At 40.6% G+C, this 22,058-nt stretch overlaps 1 protein-coding gene across 2 annotated transcripts in view; it reads right to left on the bottom strand.

The window, feature by feature from the left end:
- The window catches only part of LOC306734115 (glutamate receptor ionotropic, kainate 2-like), a gene marked incomplete at both ends in the record, with an annotated part of 52,943 nt that extends 38,603 nt beyond the window's left edge, over positions 1 to 14,340 (bottom strand). For both annotated transcript variants that reach the window (XM_079215449.1, XM_079215448.1), the window contains one exon: positions 14,217 to 14,340. In XM_079215449.1, coding sequence (XP_079071575.1) covers positions 14,217 to 14,340 — 124 coding nt within the window. The remainder of the gene's footprint in view (positions 1 to 14,216) is intronic.
- Positions 14,341 to 22,058: the final 7,718 nt, after the last annotated feature.

The following is a 22,058-nucleotide window of genomic DNA, read 5'->3' on the forward strand; positions in this document are numbered from 1 at the left end:
TTAACTCATCATTTATAAAGCATTGTTCCTTCATCTATAATTCTTTAATTTGCTATATATATATATATATATATATATATATATATATATATATATATATATATATATATATATATACATATATATATATACATATATATATGTATATATATATATATGTATATATATATATATATATATATATATATACATATATATATGTATATATATATATATATATATATATTACTTAATTTATAAATGGGGAATCCATTGTTTATAAAGCATAAAACCCAATCATGAAACGCATAATAGTAAAGCTTTTTAATCAATAATAAAACATGTATAACTGTGTTTATGAATTGCATACTAATGAGTTACTAATGAGTGTTGAATTAAGTGTTTACTCATGCTTTACTAATGCTAAATAGTGTGTAGTTATTATAAAGTACCGAATACAGCTTGAGTATTGTTTAAACTAAATGATGAATGTAATATTAAGCTTCCTTCCCAAACTGAATTTTGGTCGTAATTTAGCTTGTTGTAAAACATATTGTATCAACCGTCTACCCATCCTCCTCTTACTAGTCGGTGTCGTGGTCCATCTGATTGCAGGTGTGTGAGTTACAGCTGAGATAATCAGTGAGTGTGTGTGTGTGTGCACGCGTGTGTGAATTATGGTGCCATCATTGGGACGGGTGTGAATTATAGTGCAAATGAAAGCTCCGAGTGAGTTATGAGCTGGATAATCACCCTGACGAGAAAAGCGGCCTGGTGATCTGTGTGTGTGTGTGTGTGTGTGTGTGTGTGTGTGTGTGTGTGTGTGTGTGCGTGTGTGTGTGTGTGTGTGTGTGTGTGTGTGTTTGAAAGTGGAAAGGAAAAGGCGGCTCTATGCAAATTTGACGTCCTTTTAATGTTTGTTAACAGTTAACATTGTAAAGTGACTTTGTCCATAATATTTTTGAATATAAATCATTCATACATCCCAAGCAATAGTAATGAAAAGACCTATAAATATATGGACAGGTGATGAAATATGTATCACTGATGGTAAAATGTATTCTACTGCTCACAAACAAGAATTAAAACTTCCACCATATTTCAGTGACTTCAGTTCTCTGTAATTACGAGCAGGGGAAGTGAATTTAGTACTAAAAGAAAAAATATTTCTAATGAAACCATGAAGGAAAATACAATTAGCCCTCTTCACTCAAGGATGCTCTTGTTCACTGTAAGATGGGAATCCGATATGTTGCCATGGCGACTCATGCATATATATGCTATGGCTGAGAGACATCGGCAGTTTTTGGAATCTGGGCAGCTGATTGGTGGAGGACGGGTGTTGTGATAGCGCGGACAGGCCGTCTCTGTGACTAATGGCCGGCAGTGCAGCTCCAGGATAGTGGTGGCCTGTAAGGTGGGTGCCATGGTAACCAGCGAGCAACCCTGTCGGTAGGGCAAGTGGCCAAGGTATGAACGTGAAGTTGCTCAGTTAGGCCTAAACCTTCACCCACCACGCCCTAAAACCCTGGACTGTGTATGTCCTCCTTCCGTCTTTCAGCCGGCGCTTGGAGCCAATAGACAAAGAGGAAAAAGTGATGGAAAAGCTCCATAAATATCCCTGAAATTCCCGACGGGAGCGCTCCCTGACATGTTTGGCGGTGAATGGGACATGATGCATGATGGCCTGCAGAGAGTCGCCGCCCCTGGTCATTAATCTGAAGAATCCCTTGCGGTAGACTGACCTTCCTCATGCTGCACAAGGGCCAATTCTCTGTCACGCTGAAAATCCCCAGAATTCTGACCAGGGCATCGAATACATCAACTGTGCAGGAGGCTCTGTCGTGCCATACCACACAAACTGACCATTATTTCAAGGAAATGAAGTCCTGGCTTACAACATATCATTTGTTTGGGCTGAGTACTGACATTTATTGTATTCTATCTTCTACATGTACATGCTTCTTTAATGTAATTAGTAGCAGTGGAGAAACATAACAGTGTATTATTTGACCGGCTACATCTCTTTTTGCCTTGACTAGATACTATTTTACAGAGCATTGGTGTTGTAAGGGCAAGATAAGGGAAGCATTAAACTTGGTTAATAGAGGTACATTTTACAAGATAACACTTGATAGAGATCTTGCTTTAGTCTAGTAAACTTGTCTAGAAGCCAAAGTTCATCTTAAATCAAATGAGAGATATAAGAGTAAATGAAAAACTAGCATTATAAAAGAATAGAGTAAAGAGCTGAATATGAATTCAGGTGCTATATAGCATACAATACCAAGATATAAAAACTTCAACAGTTAAAAATACAAATAAGCACAAAAAAAGTCAACCAATACCGTGAGTCATCAATCAATCCATTACTTAATCAATCACTGTTGAGTTATGGAAACTGAACATGAAACCATTAGAAAGCAGCTTTTGTAAACAACAGTTTAAATGTTGTAATCCGACTTGTTTGGCTTGTCGTGTGTTCTTTATCCCGGGTGGAATCACCCTTGTCACCCTAAAGCCTCTTGACACTGGACTGGACTGTCACCTGCCACGGCTCCCCGTTAAGCCTCAGGCTGACTCACTCTGCAACATACTCGTGTGAACACATACGATCACGCACTCTTAAGATTGAGCGTAAGTAAACCTGTCAGGGAAGAAACAACTGAGTCTGTGACTGATGTGAGAATATAAAGCCCACGGCTGCAGCATTCAGAGATACCTTTCAAATGTAAGTTCATTTACACTAATAAAAATGAGCTCTACCATTGCAAAAAGGTCAATTTCATCTTCTTCAATTAGAAATGTGTGCCACCACCCCCATCCCTGACCCAGCTGCAAGCAGGAAACCAGTATTCATGAAACATGTATTAATTATGAGCGCTGGCAACAGATGTGCTAATTTACCCGGCTCTCTCTATTCATAATAATGTGCCAGCTCCCTCCTCAAAATATGTGTTAATTTGCAAGGGCTCATTGTTGATGTGCTAAACTACCGGCTGACATTTTGTGTGCTAATTTGTCAAGCAGGGACCCCTTTTGGTACTAATTGTGCCAAACTGTGAGTACACTTTCACAGGCCTCGAATTGCTGAAGTCCCAAATGACTTCTGTGTGCTTGCAGTTACTAACCTCTCCACTGCTCTCAACTTGTGAATGCAACTGCAAAGAAATACTTACCCCTGTGAAAATAAGATGTAAAACCACTAAGTATACACACTCATTTTCACACACACACACACACACACACAGCCACAGATGTCCACACACACACACACACACAAAAATATGCACGGCTTTTGAGATAGATGAGCCCTTTAAATAAATATTGGAGTGAAATCATAGAAAAAGAATCGGAGAAGCACGATGACAGGAGGGTCAGAGCAGCGGACAATTTTCCCGTTGACATTGTGACCTTTGTAGCGGGCCAACTTCCGTATGAACTAAATCGACTCATGGCAATTCGCAGACTTTGCTGAGGTTATGGCTTTGCAGTGGAGTAGTAATGCTACAAAGCATAGAGCCAGTGTAAAGCATGGTAGAAGTAGCGAGCTTACTCGTTGACCCCCATGTCTTCATGCTACACTGGTTGCAGAAAATGAGCCAAGCTGCTGGCTGGTAGCCAGCGGCAGCGCTGGGTCTAACAGTCTTGACCTGCTCCAGAGAAGGACTGTTCTATTCCTATTCTATCTGGTATCATCAAACACTATATAAGAATAACAGCCGTTTCCAAGATTAAAAAAAGCTAGTTTACAATGATGATGTGCGATAATAAAATGAACTATTTTGCTGAAATATTCAATAATATTCTCTCCTGCAGTAACAGCAACATATGTGTGCACAACTTAGCGGTATCCTCTTGAGTTCCAAATACCTGCTTGGACAAAAAAAAACAAAAAAAACAAAACAAAGAGACCATCTTATGTTTTGTAGTGACAGTACGATAACTTAATTGCCTGTTAATCCTCAAACAATATACAACAAACGCAGATAATGATATTTTGAGTTGCAACTTCAAATCAGTTAATCTTGCAATTATGTTTTTTGATTGATTGATTCATTGTTTGGTCTGTAATATATATGTCCAATCGTGATTCCTGAACGCACAAGGTGAAGTCTTAAAATAGCTTGTTTTGTATGACCTTGAAAACCATTTATGTTGATCAACTCCTCGATTGATGAGTCCTTTTCGGTTTTTAATTCAAGTAAACTGCGTTGCAAGCAAAAGTCATAGCATGCACTACATGTAAAAATGTCTCGTCTGTCTAATTATAAATATTGTACAAAGTGTCATTTCTACGTGTGGAGGTGAAACATGCAGTTTTTTAGAACTCATTCAGTACAAATCACATGTTACAACCAATCATGGATCAGGCCTGTAGTCCCAACAACCAGACAACTGTAAAATATCTAAAGCTTCTAATGCACACAAATAAACAGGAGCACAGACAAAGGAGAGACTGTTCATTCATAATGGTGGCGTGGTGTTTTGGAATCTTTGCAAAGCAAAGAGTTTTCAGTTTTCTTCATGTTGTGTCTCTGTGTTCGTTTCCCCACTGTATCCAACAGATACCAAAGTTAAGTTAGTTTGTTGTTTGATTTTTGAATGCACCATTCCCACCTGCCAAAATGTTCCAGGGTATAACATAAAAGTATTCAGCGCATTACCATTGAAACAATATTTATACAAATCACATGAAAACATGCCCATTAGTATATAACTACAATTTTATAATGTGTGTCACAACAGCACACTCTATGTAAATGTTCTCAATAAATGTGGTAATAAAGTTTGCCATCAACATAATAAATATACACCATGCAGTTATGACATATTGTATATTGCAGCTGTGCCTTAGTGAGAAATAAAAATCATATTTTTTGATTGATGCACATGCATTTTGGGAAAAATACAATGACTTCTACACACTGTTGGTTTTATGAGCCTTTGAGTTCCGAGTGAGTATTCCCAAAACTGTTGTCACAAGGTTATGAAGTTTAAGTAAATAACACAAATCCCCAAACTGCAGTCAGGAGCTTTATCCTGCCAACACAGAAAATATGTGATTTGGCTCTAATAAAACAGGCCGAAGGGAGTGAGTGGGACCAGTTATTGAACAGAATGCTTTTTGAGGCTTTATGCCTCACCCTTCTCTGCCATTTTTCCTTCCGTGCCCTATTTTTTTCCTTCCCTTTATCAAACGACCACACGCATACAGACCGCCTTCATCACTCCCACTAACTAGAGTACGTCTCATGGTGGCCTCGGCAGGTGACAGATGGCAACCTCACAGCACTGCTCACTGTAAACTGAGTTTTAATCAAGCCTAAGCACGTGTGAGAGATGCTAATTATCCACTGCAGTCTAAGAGAGGCAGGAGTCCAGCCTCAAGAACGGTATTACTATGCATGTGTAGCGTCTCTGGCTTGCTATCACTTTCCCTGCTGCGATATAAAGCATTATCATTCATTTATGGCATTGCAGCTGAGAAGTACGAGGCATTATGCACTATGTGTCTTAAGCTTGCCTGAATACACCAGCCCTCAAGCTGTATCGCTCACCAAAATAAATATAGATGAGAACTTGACTACCAGTAATCTTGGAGTCTTAAAACAAACACTCCAAAAGTAAGCGAGGGATTTCTAGCTGTCTCTCAGCATACTTGCCAAAAACTCTTTCACACTGTTGTGCCATTTCTGACATGAAACTATACGGCTCTTATCCAAAAAGAGTGTGATGATAAACTGATATTGCAACATCTCTAACATACATTCATACGCAGCCAACCTTGGAATAGAGCTAAAAATACGTTTAATTTATAATGTTGCAATTAGGTCACAGCAAATTGGACAAGACGCCATCGTCGTCTTTGCTCCCTCCGCTGCTCTCATTCCAATTCTCACTGTTCTCCTGCTAATCAAAATGGTCCTGTATTACACTATATCCATTGTAATTTTGAGCAAAATGGCTGTAAAATAAGACTCTTTCTTGTAGAAGGGCATATGTTATCTCCATCGGAGCCAAAGGTCAAGAATTAATTCATGAGACGGCTTGTTAAAACTCACAGTAGGATTTTAATAATCTGATTATAATAATTGTAATGTTCGAAATGTAGATACTTGTGCAGAAGGTGGATATTATTTTCAGTTAGGTAATGACGCAGAAGCTGGTAAATAATATGCAATAATTATATGTAATACATATTATATATACAGATTTGGCAATGGTGTTATCATACACAAATTAAATTACAATGATGCAGTTGGATTTCTAGTAGTTTGCAGTGCGTTTAAACTAGAGTTCCTTCAGCACAGTAAATCCATACGATATCTATAAAAGCCATGTATGTAAGGAAAATAATATGGAAACTAGAGAAGACACTATAGGGGTTGGTTTTAAGCAAGAGACAAATGAGAATTATTCATAATAAAGTAAGTCTTGGTCATTAGAGCTACAGCACAGTGTTCTATCCCAAGATCAGAACAAGTCCAATGAGACTGAAAAGGTATTCCTTGTTTTGAAAAAAAAAGGTAAAATAGGAAATAGAGGTTTGGAATGTGTATGCCATATGAGGATCCGTGTTTTTGTGTGCAAGGACACTGAGACCAAGGAAAGAGAAGAAGCTCGGCTTGATGATAGTGAGAGAGAACGAAGTGGAGGGGAAGGACCAGGAGACAAGCTGAGAGACAAAGGGAGGCAAAGACAACACAGAGAGAAGTACAGCAGAGGACAAAGGCGGAAAAAATGTAGAAAGGAAAAAAATTATAGAGAAAATTGACCTTTTTTTCTGTTTATTGATTTGATGCTGAAAGTGCACCTCCTCGCAGCCAGTCAGATGTGTTTAGAAAATAACAGGTGATGGCCATGATGTCGAAAGTCAGAGGAAGCTCTTAGGACATAAGCAGATTGCAAAGCCTACTGTCAGACAACCAAAAGGAGGAGAGTTTGGAGGCAGAAAGTGGGGGAAACGAAGGATGGGTGGGGCAAGAAAACAATGGATGAGCCAAGAAAACGAAAAGGAAGAAATGGAGAATAAAAGAGGTCACAGGAGGCAGATAAAAGACACTCAATTAAACGGCTGAATGGATGGCCCATTAGACCTGAACGGACACCTGCATCCTTCCCCTCCTCTCCTTCAGCCGCAAGGCAGGAAAATGTCAGCTCCTGGTTTGGGTTCATCAGCCTCCCATCAGCCATTGCAGTACACAGCTGATAATAAGAGCTACAGGTAAGTCAATATGCAACTCTTCGCTGCAAAAGTATGTCAATTTATCTTGCTTGTTCTGCAAACACACACAGGCAATTGCACAGTGGCAGAGAGCGAAAGATATGAAAGAGACCTGCGCACTGACTTTGGAAAGGAAAATAACCAGAGGCTTACCAAAGCTCCTCAAATATGCTTGCTCAATTTTTTCTCTCTCAAAAAATAAGAAAAGATCTATTGAGGATGAATGTAAAAAAAACAATGGAGTTGAAATTGGTGGGAAATAAAAATTCCTAATCTTTCTTGTGATCTGCTGTGTGTTGTTTATTTCACAATTTCACACATATATTCACACCCTGCAGGGTAGAGCATTCAGTGTCTTTTGTCATGTTCAATAAAGCAATGACCGGGTGTGAGTAGATCTCGTTGGTAGCTCTGCAAGGGAAATGGAGTCAACATGTCTACTTAAAATCTGAAAAAACAGATTGCACAAAATGAGAATTTAATCAAAGTGCGTTTCAGTCCGCTGTAATGCTTTGCGCGCTTGGATTGGAAGGTCATATCATACAGATGGGCGACAACATTTAACACTAGCTTAAAAACACAAGTTTAGCATTACAGCTTCTTTACCGAAATTAGATTTGTTTGAATTCATCAACTGCAAACACTGACTTTTGTGCTCACGTCTGGTTCCATGAACTAAAGCTTACACAAAATGGGTTCTTTCTCCGTTTCCATTAGCTAAAGCTGACACAAAATGCTTTCTTTCCTGTGCATATTTCGCCTCTCACCTTCCCTGGCACAATTACCTTCAAAGCAAAAATAATGTAAGACCGATTTGGAAAAAGCTACACAAACACTTACTCTGAGCAAAATGAAAGGAATTCAACATTGCAGGAGACGTTTTGCATAGCCCTGGTGGTTGGCGGACAATAGAGTGTCATGCTGATTTAAAGAGCATGATTTTAGGTAAGCCTGCCTCAATACGTCCTCCCACAGAGCCCATTTCCCCTTGTGTCCTTGGTTCACACAGAGAAACGTTCATACGTCCGACTGGCTGTGCTGCGGATGGCAGCCCGTATTCGGCTTTCTCTCTTTCAGTCAGTCGCTCACCCTCCTCCTCGTACTTCTTTATTCAGCTGGCTGGAGATGAAGGTGAATCACAACATCCTGACCTGATCGGTGCCTCACTTTATAGCCAACACAGGAGGGCTTCTGCAATCAATTGACTTCTTGTAGTTTGGACGTCAGCGCTTTCATTTACGGTGTATGTGACTCCAAATATCTTTGCTGTGTGCTTGTAATTCACATGAAATTGCTCCTGTTTACGGGACACGTTAAGACACAGTTTTAAATGTATACATCGTGGCATAAATTAAATTATAGATACTTAACACTGAGCGCTAACAAACACATCCAACAAATGACCTTGGCCATTAATATTTAGAGCAAATACACTGTAAACATTTAATCCGTCTGTCAATCAGCACTATCACCAGCTTCCATGATAAAACATTGACAAGCCATGTTTGTTTCCCTCCATTACGCAAACAATTAATAGTTCATTGCAATAGCTAGGCTCTTATATGAAGTTAAACGTATCATAGTAATGGTACTCAGGCCACAATATTGCAGCAAGTGGAAAGAATATACCATTTAAAGTGCAGCCACTTCTGAACGTATATCACACAGAGAGTAAATTAAATATTCCAACTGAGTTTGGAACGTGTCAGATCTGTGATAGAAACGTGATATTGTTGACATCAAAACCATTTTGACTTCCAGAAGTCCCTGCAGCTGGCGGCTGTTTAAAGTCGTCATTAATTCACAGTAACATGCATTATAAATCCAATCCCGCACATTCTTCTTAAAGCACACATAGTTTTTATGTTTGCCTTCTCACAGATGGTAACCTGTGATAGATACACACAGGGGGAAGACAACCGGGACGCGGCACTATACCACGATGCTGCCAGTTTCTGCCTTTTTTTTCATTATTCCTCTTAGCAATACAAACACGTTGATTTTGATTGATTCCCACCATTTTACAGTCTACTGGAAGTGGAGACAGCCAGCTATGTAATGAGACAATATAGATACATTCATGAGATCCAACTAATAAAAATACGTTTGCGGTTTAGTTCCCCAAGAAACTATAGGATATTCTGTCCTGTAAAAGCTATTTCATGCTTATAGTCCCGGCTTGCTAATACTATACTGCTGACATTTATTCAGAGCTGCAGTGCATGACTCCTGGCCTCCCACTATAATTCCACAACACACTCTACTGTCCTTTCTGTGTCTCCTCACAGAAGCCATCAGAAAACAGTAATAAAAGACCTCGACTGAGAGTGGGCTGAGAGTGGACTGCTCAGAGGCAAACTAATCTATCTTTACTTTGTATCTGCTGGCCTCAACACTCACTGTTTTTCGACTCGCTCTCACTTTACACAGACTCCCTCTCTCCCTGTTTTTCCTTCTCTAAAAAACATTGTTTTTCTTACACCTCTCATTGACTTCAGATGTTCATCCATCTCCCTTGGTGGGATTGTGAGAAGGACAGCTCCACATGCGTTCAAAAGTTTAAATAAAAAAAATAAAATAAAAAAAAAGATTCCTTGTGAGGGTTTTCAGCTTTGACCTTCAGTCAGCTCTCAGCTTGACAACCAGGCAGCGAGACTTGCTGCAGGGCTCTTCTTAAGGGACAGTTTCACAGAACAATTGCACATATGACCCGTAACCCTTCTGATACGCAGAGAAATGCCTGAGTGGCAATGACAAGGAGTGATAGGCTGTGAATAATGAAAGCCAATGCAGTAGTCAAGCCAAGGCAGAATAACACAGGACTCAGATGTATTTGATTTTTAAAAATAGACGATATGTCAGAAGAGGCATTATGCTAAATCTGGTTACCCTGCAAACAAGGTCAATCATAAAGCCTCCCCTCTAAAAGCAAATAACATTTTGCAATGGAGCTGGTAAATCTAAAATAAATGAGTTAACACTAAGCAAAACAAGAAAACTAATTTCATACCTCACAGATATTTTCCATTTCAAAATGCCAAGAAGTGTGTACCAAGAACTTATCACCATCGAGCCTTTTGCAACTGAAGCATGACAGCAAGATCTTCAAAGTCTCAGGAATATAAACATGTTTAAGACATCCATCGAGACAATTCTCTGCTTCAAGCCCATGTGTGGTGCTGCATGCTAATGTAAGACAGATCTCCTTTTTGTTCTTGAAACCCACGGTGGGTATTTTTAAACCGTGGAAATCATTTGCCAGTAGAGAGGAGAAGGTTTCATATTTCTATAAGCTACAGCGCGGCCAAGTGACACATGAATATTTTAAGCAGCTTTGTGCCTATTTAAATGTGTTTGCTGTGAACGTGCTGGCAGTCGGCCAGGGCACAGGGTGTTATCCTTAATTTGTGCAATCCCAAACTAAACTCCATGCTGATAATTCCGGCTGGCGGAAAGCAAAAGCAAGTAAAGTCAATTAACGACAAACTCCCCTTGAATTTGTTCCCTCTGTCCTTGCTTGTTCTTGACAACCTTGTAATTTCGCCTCCATAAACAGAGCTGATGGAATGAAAAGAGTGTTAAGTATTAGCAATGCAATAAAGGGCCTTCATCCTGGCACCGCATTGTGGAAATAGTTAGATAAAGCTTTCACCAGAGGCGATAGTGTCGTTTGCCAGAGGACTGAAAGGAAAGCCTTGATTTCCTTTCCAAAATGAAAAACAATGTTGTGTTTTAGTCATAGATATTCCCACATATGTCTGCATTGGGAAAAGTATAAACATAACTAGGGAATAAACGAACAAAATGGTAACTCAAGTCAACAATGCTTTCAGCAGCAGCCCAGGGATATGCATCTGCCAAGGCGATTTAAAGATGGCGGTGATAATGTTATCACTCAACCTCACAGCCGCAGACCAACTAAGGTCGTCAAAATTAAATATTGTCTCTATTTCACTGTTGATTTTCCCTCTGTTGAAGTTCTTCCTAGGGCGTTTTATGAATTAGACACATGTTAGTAAAACTAAATTAGCATTGATAGAATGGCAGATGTGATGACTCATTGCTTGAATGACTGAGCATTTGTAACGGGGACAGCTGAATAAGATCATGTCCATCGAAGACTGCAAAATTAGCTCCTTTCATTTCAGCCTATCAGTTAGCTGTCGAATAAAGCTATAGAATATAACGCAACCCTGCATTTCCACCTGAGTGAACTCTAACAGGGGACTTCTATGACAACAATAAAAAAGTATGTTAGTCAACCATGGCTCAACTTAAAAATTCAAAACTAAGTTCAGTTGTACATACCACACAACTAAGCTGTTAAATTGTATGTATGAAGTGGACATTTTACAGCGTTTTCTTTAGCTGAAATTATACGAATGGATGTGGATAAAATGCCAAAGTGGCAATTAAAAAAAAAGATCTTGTTCGGGGAGACCCTTAGCAGCTTCAGTACAACGTCTCATTCAGTGCTCTCAAAAAGCAAGTGAAAAAGAACAAGGAAAAGAGACTCTTATCTCCAATGTATCTTATTACGCCGTGTATGGCTGCACCGGGCCCATTTCAGAATCAAAGAAAAGGAATTACCTGTAAGATTTATAAATGAGGAACATTCGACACAATCATTCATTTCTGTGGGGGAATTAGCTCAGCACTTTTTTGCCTGCAGCTGGCCAGAACATTTCTTGTCTTTTTTCTCTGACACTTGTCGCTCTACACGATGAGGCCGGTGCTGTGAATACAAAGGGCTGACTATGTTTTGGTGCTACAGTGTGTGTGTGTGTGTGTGTGTGTGTGTGTGTGTGTGTGTGTGTGTGTGTGTGTGTGTGTGTGTGTGTGTGTGTGTGTGTGTGTGTGTGTGTGTGTAAAGGTCTCAGCCTGACAGGAGAACAGTGGTTGTACAATGTGAGCTGCCTGTATCGGCAGAATGGAACTTGGGGCAGGAACAGCCGGACCCTGGGGAGCTGACCCCCTCATTTAGTCAGCCTCTTGCAAGCAGCTGGGATTATCTGCTGAGCAAGCACATCCTGCAGGACAGGAAATGACGGGAAAAGGACCAGAAAAGGACCAGTGGTCTCCATCGTCTCTCACATCACACACACTGACTTACATTTTGTCTATCTTTATCTATCTTTCTCTTTTGAAAACTCAGCTCCTTTACAAGAAAACACAGACAGATATGCATATCATCTTTTCTAAAGAGAATGAAATACACTACACAAAATTGAGCCATTTTACAGCGGATAGATGTGACGTGGCTGCTACTTGACTGATGCTGTACAAAAACCCAGCCACTTACAGAACACATCATCGTCGATTTAAAAGCAAAGGAATTGTGCTTTTTGTTCAGCAACAGGCATTGTTGCTGTCCGTGGTCCTGAACAGGCTGACATTGGCTTATTTTGGTCGCTCTAGTCGGACCATGGACAGAGACCCGCCTATTTTTAGCCTCATTGTAGTCGCTCCTATACCCCCAGAACACGGGCACAATCAGGCATGAGCTTTACCTCAGATCATACGGCGACATGGATCACCTCCTATCGTGCATGTCTCCCCCCCCATGAGCAACATCTCTGTTATGGCGACGTAGAGTCAACTAATGACTCCGAATCTAATCTGATACTGTTTGACACTATGGAATTACCGCGATATCAATTACCCAAATTCCCTCCGAGGTGTAACAAATATCTTATACATTTCCCCCACGTCGGTTCTCCCAGGATTACTCCTTATTTGCCGGCATGGAAACTTTCATGTCAGATGCTACCATGCAGGGACTTTGTCGTCCCCCAAGGATGACTGAATAGACGCCCGGCGACTGTCAGACAACGTGTGAGACGGAAAATGGCTCATTGGGATGAGGATGCAGGAGGAAGACAAGCACATTCCGTTGCCATAGCGGCAGCTTTTGCGGACACCGCCTGACTCTTAAACAGGACCCTCGGGGGAGCTGGGGATTGTAAGGCTGTGTTGTCAACATTTGATGACATCCGTTGTCAGGGAGGAGATGGGGGGGGAGAGAACATCACTCCGAGTTGCTCTCAACAGAAGATGAAAACACAGCCATCCTGAGACCGGTCTAATTAAGCAACGGGCATAACCTCAGGAGGCCGTGGTTTGGTGGCAACACAGACGTTAATAGCAGTATTGTAAGGTTATGAATCAGCAACAATGCACTGCAGGTGTAACTGTTGAAGAAGTATACTTTAATAATCAACCTTAAATATAATTATGCCACCAAGAGATAGTGCTCAAAGAGAAGTGGCTAATCAATGTTTAGGCCAATGAACTATACTCTCAGTATGAGGTATTATTGTATTTAAGTGTATCTAACTTTTGGTACATTTGGCTCACAGCGTGACTCAGCCAATCACCATTGAGAACCGGGACTATTAGTTGTCTCGATGGTATAAATAAACGAAACCACGGGGATTCCTGTTGGATAGCAGTTCAATGGGATTAAGGATGAAAAGTAGCCTACTGCCTGCATATCGATTGGCCCTTCTGACAGACCAGAGTGATTGATCTGCACTCCAGGTGTAATGTTTACATGTATACATGTCATGCAGAGGACATGTTGGGTGTCAGCCGTTTAAAAAGCCGTGGCAAGGCTCCGTGAGCAACGAGTCAGGAGATGTGAACTGTTGCATATGTGTGCTCCTTTTACGGGTAAACTACAGTGGATGTTCGTTCAAAGTTACTGTTAACATTGGTTCCGAGGTTCGTGGAAAACACTATGCATTCTTGATGGTGAAAAAATGCCTTAAAAATACCGTTACAAAACATGATGAGATAATAACGATCCAACTGTAAACTATCAACAATAAATTGTTGCTGGTCAAATTGTTTGCCAACTAAAACCAGGCAACAGTGGGAGAAAATGTCTCGATACATCTGCTTTTGCATCCCGTGCATTCATGCATTCACTGTCGAAAAGCATATACCAGCAGAGTGTGGTCAGACATGATTACAGATGTTACCGTATTATAAACAAACAGATTCTTACCAAATCTTAAAACGTGTGGCATCCCGCGAGAGTGACCGAGAAACAGCAGCAGAAGCGGGATCAGCCTGAGATTGGACCTGAAAACGAGACTGCTTATCATCAGATGATGGGAGGTAATCTTCATGTTGTTTAAAAAAAAAGCACAGTGGTTTAATCCCCCCGGTGCGCGGGTTTGATTCCCCCGTAATTCGTTAACGCTCGTTGGGCAAGGCAGGGTGACGGCGGCCCTGGATGCGCAAGATCACGGCATGGTCACTCGCGCTTTCCCTAAATCCATTAGCAGTCCCGGCATGATTCCTTCCCCTTCCCTTTCTCCTTATTCTCCTTCACTGCGCCAAGAAGCAACAATCCTCCGGGTCAAGGGACGGCGGGACATCCATGTCGAGGGGTACGGATCCAGTGGGGAGGAGGGAGCCCAAGCATGGGCTGTCGGTAAGGTACTGGAAAGGGTTGGAGAAGGGCTACAGAGCGCCAAGCAGAGGATAGGGCAGCGATATACAGCCCCCTATGAGGCGCGCTGGGTTGCTTGCGCTCCCATTATACTGCACTGCTGCACAGGCTCTGACGTCGAGCCAAGGTTAGTGTTGTGAACGCGCACAGAGAGAGAGAGAGAGAGAGAGAGAGAGAGAGAGAGAGAGAGAGAGAGAGAGAGAGAGAGAGAGGGAGAGGGAGAGAGAAGGGAGATGAATATACAGATAGAAATACAGGAAAAAGAGGGAGGGTGGGAATGTAGAGAGAGGGAGATGGATGGAGGGGAAGTGACAGAGATCAATAATGGGGGCGGGAGGAGTGGGAAACTTTATTCCATACAGCTGTTTCTCTGTTAGCCCCAAAACGTCCCGTCAAGCTCATGCATTTAGAGATGTGTTGGTAAAGATGCAATCTCTCAGATGCATACACATCAATGAAAATAAAGTTTGGTCAACTTGTAATGAAGTGGTACGTGATAAGGGGCAACAGCACCCTCTATTTAACAATATATATATATATATATATATTGTTATATTGTTATATATATTGTTATATACATATTGTTAAATAGAGGTTGCTATATATATATATAGTTTCGCTTGAGCACAGGATCACCATTCAGCACCATGGACAGAGGCACAGTAAACCGCACAAAGCAATGAGAGTCTGACAGAAACAGGAATCTTTGACTGCCTCTTTGTCAAACAGTACTGATTTAGTCGATGTCCGACTAAATCTTGATTTTCTCCAATTTCAAAAAGAACACCCGGTCCTTTAACCACATGGAGGAACTGGGAGGGCGAGGTGACTTCCAGTCCAATAGGATTATCCTTCATGCCAAGAGGGTTGAGAAAGCAATTATGTTTTATGTTTCTTCATTAAAGTCTGGCCTCCACTCCCCTGAACACCAAAGATGCACATCCAGGCGTTGGGTAAAATATTTAGATTAAGGGACTCTGATAGGACTTTGAATATTGTCTCCCAGTAATTTGCCAGTTGGGGGCAGGACCAGAACATGTGAGTAAGATCTGCTGGTGAGTTGTGACATCTATTGCAGATATCCTTTAGATTGGAGTAAAGCATTTTTGAAAGTTTAAAGTTAGAGTAGTGCAGGCGATGCAGTACCTTGAATTGTAGTACATTTAAACGTGCATACGAGGAGCTGTTATTGACTCTAATTAGTGCCTGGTTCCAAAATGAGTCTGGTATGATCATGGCAAGTTCTTTTTCCCAATCTACTTAGATTTTGACAATGTTAGTCTCAGTAATTGAGTTGATAGTTTGATATATATGGGATATAAATCATTTTAGAATCTATCACGTTTGACTCATTCTAGTGGTACTTTCCTGGCCTGGCACATACAGAAATAACTATTCACACACTGACCTGCACACAACACCTTGCCAACTTCTGCACTCGCGATACAATATCATGTCTGCAGGACATTGCTGTTTTTTTCCTCCTGTACATCCGAGTCGGAAGCCCATTGCGGTCTGTCAATCATAACTTCCCTTTTCTAAACCTCTTCAACGAGATTTCAAGCAACAACCTTTCAACAATTTCCAACATCTTTCCAGAAATGTGGGAGGAGTGGGATGAACGGAACTCAAATTGGCAGAACAAATTCGTAATATCGACAGAAGCTACTGAAAGGCGTGAATATTTAACCTATGCAAATAGCTCCACTTTAGAATTGAAAGCCTTCCAGCAAAAGCCAATTCTTGAGTGTGAGCCCTCCTCTGACGTGAAGGTGCATGTGCTATACACAGAAAGGATCCACTAAATTTTACAGGGAAAGACATACTCTCGAGATGAGATGGTAGGACTATCACGTTCAACCGAGGCAGAAACCTATAGGACGCAATGCATCGAGAAGATGGATAATCTGCAGCTCTTGTGTGGGTCTACATGCGATTGATCTAACAAGCACCTCATCCACACAATAAGCAGCTCTTTATGGGCCACCGCATCAGCTGGAGCTAGGTACAGTGGGATGTGAAAGGAGGCCTTTGATCGTCTGCACCAGAGCCTGGATGAACACATTGTGTCACTGAAGTGTGACTGGCGAGCCTGTGTGTGTGTATGATTTACGACTGAAAAAATAAAATCACTACAACATTCCTGTATGAGCTAATAGCGTATTCAAATAGATGTTCCAGGTGATCTTGGCATATTTTTGGGGACTTTTATTTATTCTGATGTCACAAAGATATTCTGAAAGTATCAAATTGCTGTTAACTGCCTATATGTTGCATCTTTATTAGACTGCAGGCCAGTGATATTACACATACATGTGGGGATAAGCAAAGGATACTTACACCTCTCTTTTTTTTGGAGTGCTACTCCATAATTCGCTGTCGGATCTGTCAAATCCCAATTCACAAATAGAAGCAAATGCATTTAATAGTGAAGAGGGTGCTTGTATCAGCTAAAGGAAACACACAGTAATTACATGGGATCAAGTAGGTGGTGTGAACACTGACTTTGAACGTGTGTCAGTTTGCGTGGGCCTGCACACCAGCGATCTGCAGTGTGAGAATATCAAAGAGAATGGCACTCATCATGCCACCATCTGCTCATTAGCATAATTATGGGAAAAAAATCTGGGTTTCCGTATAAGTCAGCAGAGCTTCACACAGCATGAAAGGAATGCTCATTGAGCTCAGGGAGAAGACAACAGACAGGCACATTGGTTTCCTCTTAAAGTCACAGCGCCCTCTGGCCAAATCCTAAAGTATTGCACCCAAAAAAAAGCCCTCAAGTGCCCCTACACAGTTAATGAACCCAAACGTTAATTTGCAGAATAGAATAAAGGCTGCCACAAATTATTCTAACTTAATGGTATACTATTAATCTAAACAGTTTAGTCTGTGCATCATCTTATGGTATTTAAGGACAACAGAATGTTCCACTTTAAATCTCCCTAGTTAATTTTTTGTTTGTAATTTAGTTCAACACACTTTTCCCTCTCCAATAAGCCATTCAGCATAACATACCAGTGTGTGTAAACCAGTTGGAAAAGGGGAGGTGAAAGGAACAGCTAATTGCCTCATTATGATGTTAAAATGTATGAGGGGCCGTTTACGACATAACTATTGAGACACTCTCACACATACTAATGAAACACTCGTACATTCACTATTGAAACACTTCAGTTAAACCAGAAGGCGGAAGCAAAGAGTGCATGTTTTGAACAGCGACAAAGCGTCAATCTTTGCCCGCTTGGCAGCGTGTAAGAGCGTGACATTTCAGGGTTATTTCAATGAATCATTTTTTTTGTGATTGAATATGAAGGTGCAACTTCTATATATTTTGATCAGTCTGCAGGCCTTATTCGTAATCGTTGATTTTTTTAAAAGGGTGCTGCGCTGCGTTCAATGCCTACAGCAAGACCGAGGAGAAGAGAGATGTTTTAGAGAGCTTGATGACCAAAAAAAACAACCGTCTCTCAATCAGGTCCTTCCCTAGAGTGAGCCATAGACAACATAGAATTTAGGGTAATGGTGACACCATTACCCTAAATTCTATTCCAGGTGTGGTCAAAAACGTATACATACACATTTGAAACATGTATACATATATATGTGAAACACTTGCACATATCTAAACTTTTTATATCTTTGTAATCATATGCAAGAGATTCAGTTATGAATGTATAAGTGTTCAACAATAGTGTGTTATATATGAGCGTGCATAGGTTTACAGAGTATATATGTATGTGTAAGTGTTTCAGTAGTGAGTGTAAGAGCGTTTCATTAGTATGTGTGAGAGTGTCTCAGTAGTGAGTGTGAGAGCGTTTCAATAGTGAATGTACGAGTGTTTCATTAGTATGTATGAGAGTGTCTCAGTAGTGAGTGTACGAGTGTTTCATTAGTATGTATGAGAGTGTCTCAGTAGTGAGTGTGAGAGCGTTTCAATAGTGAATGTACGAGTGTTTCATTAGTATGTGTGAGAGTGTCTCAGTAGTGAGTGTACGAGTGTTTCATTAGTATGTGAGAGTGTTCCAGTAGTGAGTGTGAAAGTGTCTCAATAGTTATGGTCTAAACGGGCCCTCTTATTTTTCATTAGTATGTGTGTAAGTGTTTCAGTAGTGAGTGTGAGAGTGTTTCAATAGTGAATGTACGAGTGTTTCATTAGTATGTGTGAGAGTGTCTCAGTAGTGAGTTTGAGAGTGTCTCAATAGTTATGGCCTAAACAGCCCCTCATAAAAATGACTCCTGCTCCTTTAGCTTGCTGTGACTAATAGGAAAATTCCATTTGGGAGATGTACTCTTTTTTTTCATCTGTGATCAAACCGTGTCGTTTTTAAAGGAGACCACAAATTAGATTACTTTATACACACCCACTTGCTTGTAACCCAAGGAGGCTTCCACATGAGCTGGCTGGTGTGTTTATTCAGACGCCATTCATGCAATGGGTAATGCAAAGGGGACTTTATGCAAAGGAGAGATAACCACTGCTAAAACCCTTCTGTCAGTCTCTCTCTCTCTCTGTCTCTCTCTCTCTCTCTCTCTCTCTCTCTCTCTTTCTCTCTCTCTCTCTCTCTCTTCTGCCCTTGTTCACTCTTTTGCCGAGGCAGACTGGTGGAACGATAGCATTGGCACAGCGAGGGAAACCATGGAAACGAGAAGCTGATGCACTTTGAATGGTAAGACCCTGAAAGAGAAGACATTCATTCAATCCAGTCGCCCTGTACTAAAGGCTCATCACTCCTGCATTATTCTAAATGCTACAAGTTTATTCTAACATGGTTGGCTCCAGAAAGCCAACAAAGGTCTCACTTCATTAGCCCATTGTCAGGATAACTGTAGCTGAGGATGTCTTAACAATTTGGCAAGTTGAAGAAGGGCCCTACAAAAACACACACACACACACACACACACACACACACACACACACACACACACACACACACACACTTGGGCTACTCATTGTGTACTCACACATACAGAACATTTAAACCTGTTCCTTTTCTTGCTACTATAGAACAGCTTTCATCCTTGGAAATGCATGACCCACTTGAGCCATGTAATCATTGCAGCTTCTAGTTCAACATAAATTTCCCACTTGTGGATTTGCTTCAGCAAATGCCTTTGAACAAAACAGCATGCCGAAGTCAGCACTGGCCTATATGTCTTGCGAAGTGCTGTCAATGAGGTCCCAGGGACCTCAGTGGGAATACATTCTTCAGAGACGACAATTAGTCAAGTGAGACAGTAATTAGGACTTCTCTGCAAACTGTCACTTTCAGTTAGTGCTGACGGATTCCCAAAGTATCATGCTGCAATACTGCAACAGTTAATACGTCCCAATTAGATGAAATTCGTACAAAGAATATAAATAGTAGTATTTACTAGAGAAAATTGTATTTGTTCTTCAAAAATATGAACTATAGCTTTCAAACATCAGCAAACAGAAATACCTCCACAATTTGTTAGCCTGCATATTGTGACATCCTGAATCAGGGCTCAAAACATGAATGGACCGGTCGTCATAATTGGTATATTATAACTTGCTTATCAAGATCATCGTAGTGAAGTGAGCTCCAGAGAGTGGTTTCTACTCATTGATTGCTTTTGAATTATTTAACGGGAAGACAAACGCCGTTCACGGATTGGCGATTTCGAGCCTGTCCAATCAGGTTATGCGAGCCAATTCAGAGGAAGGGTTTACAAACAATTTGATTATACACACACCAGTGATTTCAGACAAATAGAGGTATTTTAAATCAATTAGTGGCATTGCTTCCATGAGTTGTTCTTTGTTTCTTGTGGTGTAGTCCATTACATCTGCAATGCAGTGTACCCTGATGATAAAAATTGGTTCAGGTGTTTGTCTGGACAATATTAGCCTAGATCTATAAAGATATGGAAGTTTTTCAGACAACTTGACATTTCACAGCATGAAAAGCACAGGTGGAATCAATATCATAAATAACAACTGCATTCGATTAGATAAGCAGGTATGGTGCATGCTGGTGCGCTGTCATGGCTTACTGAGCCACTATGGAACTGAGCCATTGTCACTGTTATTATCAAACACAGGTAGGTACAAAGACCATAGGTTTGTGAGTCCTTCAAATTGGCTCCTGTTCCAATAATACATACACTATGTATCTTAAAATATATATACTTCACTCTCTGGATCAATCATTTTTTATTAGTTTAAGAATCTTCATTGCAATTTCAGACAAGAACGAACAAGACTACTAATAAAAGATAATGCCTCATGGGCTTAAAAGACCCTTATCCGTTTCTACAAAAGTTAAAAATAAGAGCCAACGGACTCTAACATTTACAAATGATGACCCGTGATGCCTTTATTGAAACAGATTTACATGGAATACTCCAAACACTACATGTTGAGTACAAAGCACATAGGCTTGAGAGGTGGGGCTGAAAAGTCAGTTTTAGTTCACAACAATTCTCACCGGACTCCAAAGCTGACCCAGTTTTCTGGTGTAAAAAAGTCAGAATGTCCATATGAACTTCTCAAACTTCTCCAGCAGCATAGATCACTTCCTGTCATGTCCCACGCACTCATTATTATGAATGTTGTTGTTTTGTGCCCATTTTATCTATGGCTTTAAGAATAGTCATGACACTGTTAACAGCATTATTTATAAGATAAATATAAGATGCTGAGACTTTCCATAAAAATAACACCTAAACATAATAACAACATAAATAAGTCCAAATAAATGAATAGCCTCCTTTTTTGTTGTTTTTGTCAGGAAAATAAATGCTTTCGGTTTTTTGTGCTTTCAGATCTTAGAAAATAAATCATACATATTCACAGACCTCTCTCTCTCTCTCTCTCTCTCTCTCTCTCTCTCTCTCTCACACACACACACACAACAAAGAGTGAGGCTGATTGGATGGTCGACGGCTGGAGTTGTTATTACAGAGCATGCAGAGTCTGGTTTGCAGGATAAGGACGTCCTACTGTGTGTGTGTGTGTGTGTGTGTGTGTGTGTGTGTGTGTGTGTGTGTGTGTGTGTGTGTGTGTGTGTGTGTGTGTGTGTGTGTGTGTGTGTGTGTGTGTGTAAGAGAAAGAGAGAGACTGATAGAGACCCCAAAGAGAAAGTTTGGGAGGAATAGACGGAATGTAGACAGATGCATCTGTCTGCCTACATATTTTGGCCATCAAATAGAAATCTTGGCAACGCTTGCAAAAAGTGACTTTTCCCGATAGACTTTTAGCTGCTAAGGGTTTGCCTGCAGAGACAGAATGGAGAATAAGAGAGGATCACAAGGCTTAACATTATGATACAGGAAAGCCTCCAATAAAGTTTTCTCTCTGCAAAGACATCACCATCTTTGGTGTCCATGAAGAGTATAGAGTCTTTCCATGCCAGACATGCAAGCGTA

This window comes from Taurulus bubalis (assembly GCF_910589615.1).
Source record: "Taurulus bubalis genome assembly, chromosome: 3".
NCBI classification, from domain to species: Eukaryota; Metazoa; Chordata; class Actinopteri; order Perciformes; family Cottidae; genus Taurulus; species Taurulus bubalis.